This window comes from Primulina tabacum, chromosome 1 (assembly GCF_025594145.1).
Source record: "Primulina tabacum isolate GXHZ01 chromosome 1, ASM2559414v2, whole genome shotgun sequence".
In the NCBI taxonomy this organism is placed as follows: domain Eukaryota; kingdom Viridiplantae; phylum Streptophyta; class Magnoliopsida; order Lamiales; family Gesneriaceae; genus Primulina; species Primulina tabacum.
In genome coordinates, this window is record NC_134550.1 from 58,150,029 (window position 1) to 58,153,005 (window position 2,977).

The 2,977-nt window shown below is 42.9% G+C and overlaps 1 protein-coding gene across 1 annotated transcript; it reads right to left on the minus strand.

The window, feature by feature from the left end:
• Nucleotides 1-216: 216 nt before the first annotated feature.
• On the minus strand, nt 217-2,665 carry LOC142554525 (uncharacterized). Its single transcript, XM_075665196.1, has 2 exons — nt 1,483-2,665; nt 217-1,351 (listed from the first exon to the last, which is right to left on the minus strand). Exons 1-2 carry the CDS (start codon nt 2,625-2,627, stop codon nt 523-525), a joined length of 1,974 nt encoding a protein of 657 aa, XP_075521311.1. The 5' UTR covers nt 2,628-2,665; the 3' UTR covers nt 217-522.
• Between the last annotated feature and the right edge of the window lie 312 nt (nt 2,666-2,977).

A 2,977-nucleotide genomic window follows, 5' to 3' on the forward strand; every position in this document is an offset into this window, starting at 1 on the left:
GTCTAATGGTATGACAGGATCTCAAGTTCATAATGCGAGCCTTGTGCATAACCAATGCATAAACTTGGGGCTCCCTCATGCTTGATTTAGTTCCTTCAATAGTTGTCTACGAAATGAGATTCACGATATCAAGTTGAGATGTCATCCCTCTAAATACATACATATATATGTGTGTGTGTGTCTATATGTATGTATTCCCAATCATATAAAATAATCGCTCCAAACTGATGAGTATTTATTCAATAAAAAAAACACAGACGGACCATGTGATTTTTGAAGATAATTTTTTACAGTATGATCAGATGTCCATTTTCTTTCAACAACAATACGACACACACACATACACACGACAGAAGACAAAAGACGAGTTTCTTAGTGCTATAACAATCATGTATCAGACCAAGCTAAATGGTAAAACAGACAAGACAGCGTTGATATATAAACTTCAAAGAAAAACCAAAACCCTCGGGCAAAACTTTGCATCCATGATCAAATCCCTTGTCATGGCTGGGAAGTCCGTACTTACAGCTTCAAGTTCTCTGTAGGAAGCTGAGTAGTAGCTTCGGGTAATACCACAGTAGGGGCCGGCATCATGGTCTGGTACTGAGCAGCCAATTGAGGGGGTAGAGGTTGAGTGCAATACATTTGAGCATGTGCAGAATCAGCAAATTCGTAAATAGAATTTATTGCCGAAGAGGGACCGGGAGCTACTGCCTGTTGGGGATGATAAACTTGAGTGAAACCAACGTATTGAGCTTGGTTCTGGTTGATAGGAACTCGAACTGGTGCTGATGAGGCCATTGTTCTATACACACCAGCTGCAATCTCAAGCTGGGAAGCAGCATTTCCTACTGGATTGTAAGCTGCAAGAGGGGCTGCAGCAGTAGGGGGTGGCATTTGTGGCCGACTGGAAGGAGCATTTGGTGTCAATTCATTATAATTTGGTGGCTGAACAGGTAAGTTATAAGCTTGAGCCTGTCTAGCAGGCATAAAGTAAACTGGATACTGCTGCTCAAGAAAGGGCTGGTCTGGATGGTGTTGTTGCTGAGTAGGATACATAGGGTAATAGGATGCAATTGGCACAGCTCCGGCAGGGATATACTGCATACCGGTATGAACAAACTGTTGTTGTTGATGCAACTGAGGATGGTTTTGGCCAAACTGACCGGACAAGACATAACCGGATTCTGGAACTTGAGGTTGCATCTGTCCTGCGCTATTATTTTGATCCCTAGTCTGTAGATCAACCGGACTGTTGTTGACCCTGCTGTTTCTAGATTGAATTTGTATAACTGGTTCTTGATAAATAGCTTGTCTCTGCCGAGACAACGGATTGGTCATGCTTCGCTCGCTGTACCAGTTAAGCCATTGACAAATTCAGATAATTCTCAACTCTTAGAATTGAACAAGCAACCATAGAAACAAATTACATAAAAATACGCGCTAAAGATAATAGAATGAAAGATCTTTCGTTTTGTGTACCTTGAAACTGAATCTGGAGATGCCAAATCAACACCACCGCCCTGTTTCAGCTGATAGTGAGCAATCTGCTGCTGTTGCAATGGAGCCTGTACCCGGTTCACATACTCCCCACCACCAAATACGGGCGTTACAGAAACCACTACACCAGGCACCTCTACCGCCAATCCTTCAACATCCTCCTGCTTCTTCCGCGTTAAAATCGCATCGCCCCCAACCCCAACAGTCATCTGCTGAAACTTCTCATCGACTCCCACCACACCCAGCTTTGGGATCTCCTCCAAGCGCACCCTAATCGGCGGTAAATTCACCATTGAAGGAGAACCAGCTGTGGACCCAAAAGACGAAGATGTTTCCAGCATCGGAGAATCCGGCACGGAATGCACATCATGATTAATAACACTATTATTATTATTGTTATTATTGTCGTTCCCATTCCCATCAACACTACTTCTTTTATCCTCCAATTGGGCTTCAACGTCCTTGGCTATGCCAGATTTTCCCAACAAATCATCATCCAAACCCAACAAATAGTTAACCGAAGAAGATTCCGAATGCCCACGTTCACTTGCGGTTGCTTTCCCCCCGTTGAGAGCATTAAGAAACCAATCTTCCGATTTAGTAGAAGCAGATTCAACGAGAATCTGTTCTATACTCGACGATTTCGGAAACAAGAAGAGGCGAATGCGACCCGGTTCCAATTCTCCAGGGGCATTATTAAGGCGGTCGTATTCTTCGACCATGTTCTCGAGATCTTCGTCGGTGGTGACAGAGATTAATGAATCCAAGTCCTCGTTAGGGAGCTTGTATTTGAGGCAAAATTCCTGATTGTGGAAGAGGGTTTTGGAGAGTCGGTGGTGGAGGTCGGCAAGAGAGGTTTGCCGATCGATTACGATGATTCGGGTGTCCCCTCCGATGTAGCATAAGGTCTTGTCATGCGGGCGGGGAATTATGTGACCGCCGTAGCTACACATGAGGCGTAGATTATGAGGCGAGGCGGTCGGCGGAGCGTCGGCATCGCATGAGTCCGCGATACGGGGTCGAGAGGAGGAGGAAACGGAGTCTGGGTAAGTTGGGGGTGCCACGACCGTGGTTGCGGAGGCGGTGGTGGAGAGAGGAAGAGGTGGTGCTGGTGGTGGGGCCTCCATCCCAGAAGAAAAGGGGAAGAACAGCGTTAAGGGTAGGAAATATGACTGCGTTCAAGGTGCTTGTATATATAATTAAGGCAGCCGCCAGCTGTTTTGCATTTTTAAAAATAAAAATAAAAATTGGATCATTAATTTTAACTTCGTTAAACATTCTTTACGAAAATTCTTTACGAAAATTCTAAAACTTTCTTTAAAAAATATTAATATACTAATATATTTTAATTTTTTTAAAATCCAATCAATTTATATTATAAAAATTTAAGTATATTTATCTTTCTGACAATGAGTTTTGTGTCTAATTTTTTAAAAATATGAGATGTTAATTTTAAATATAGTGTTTTTTTAATTTT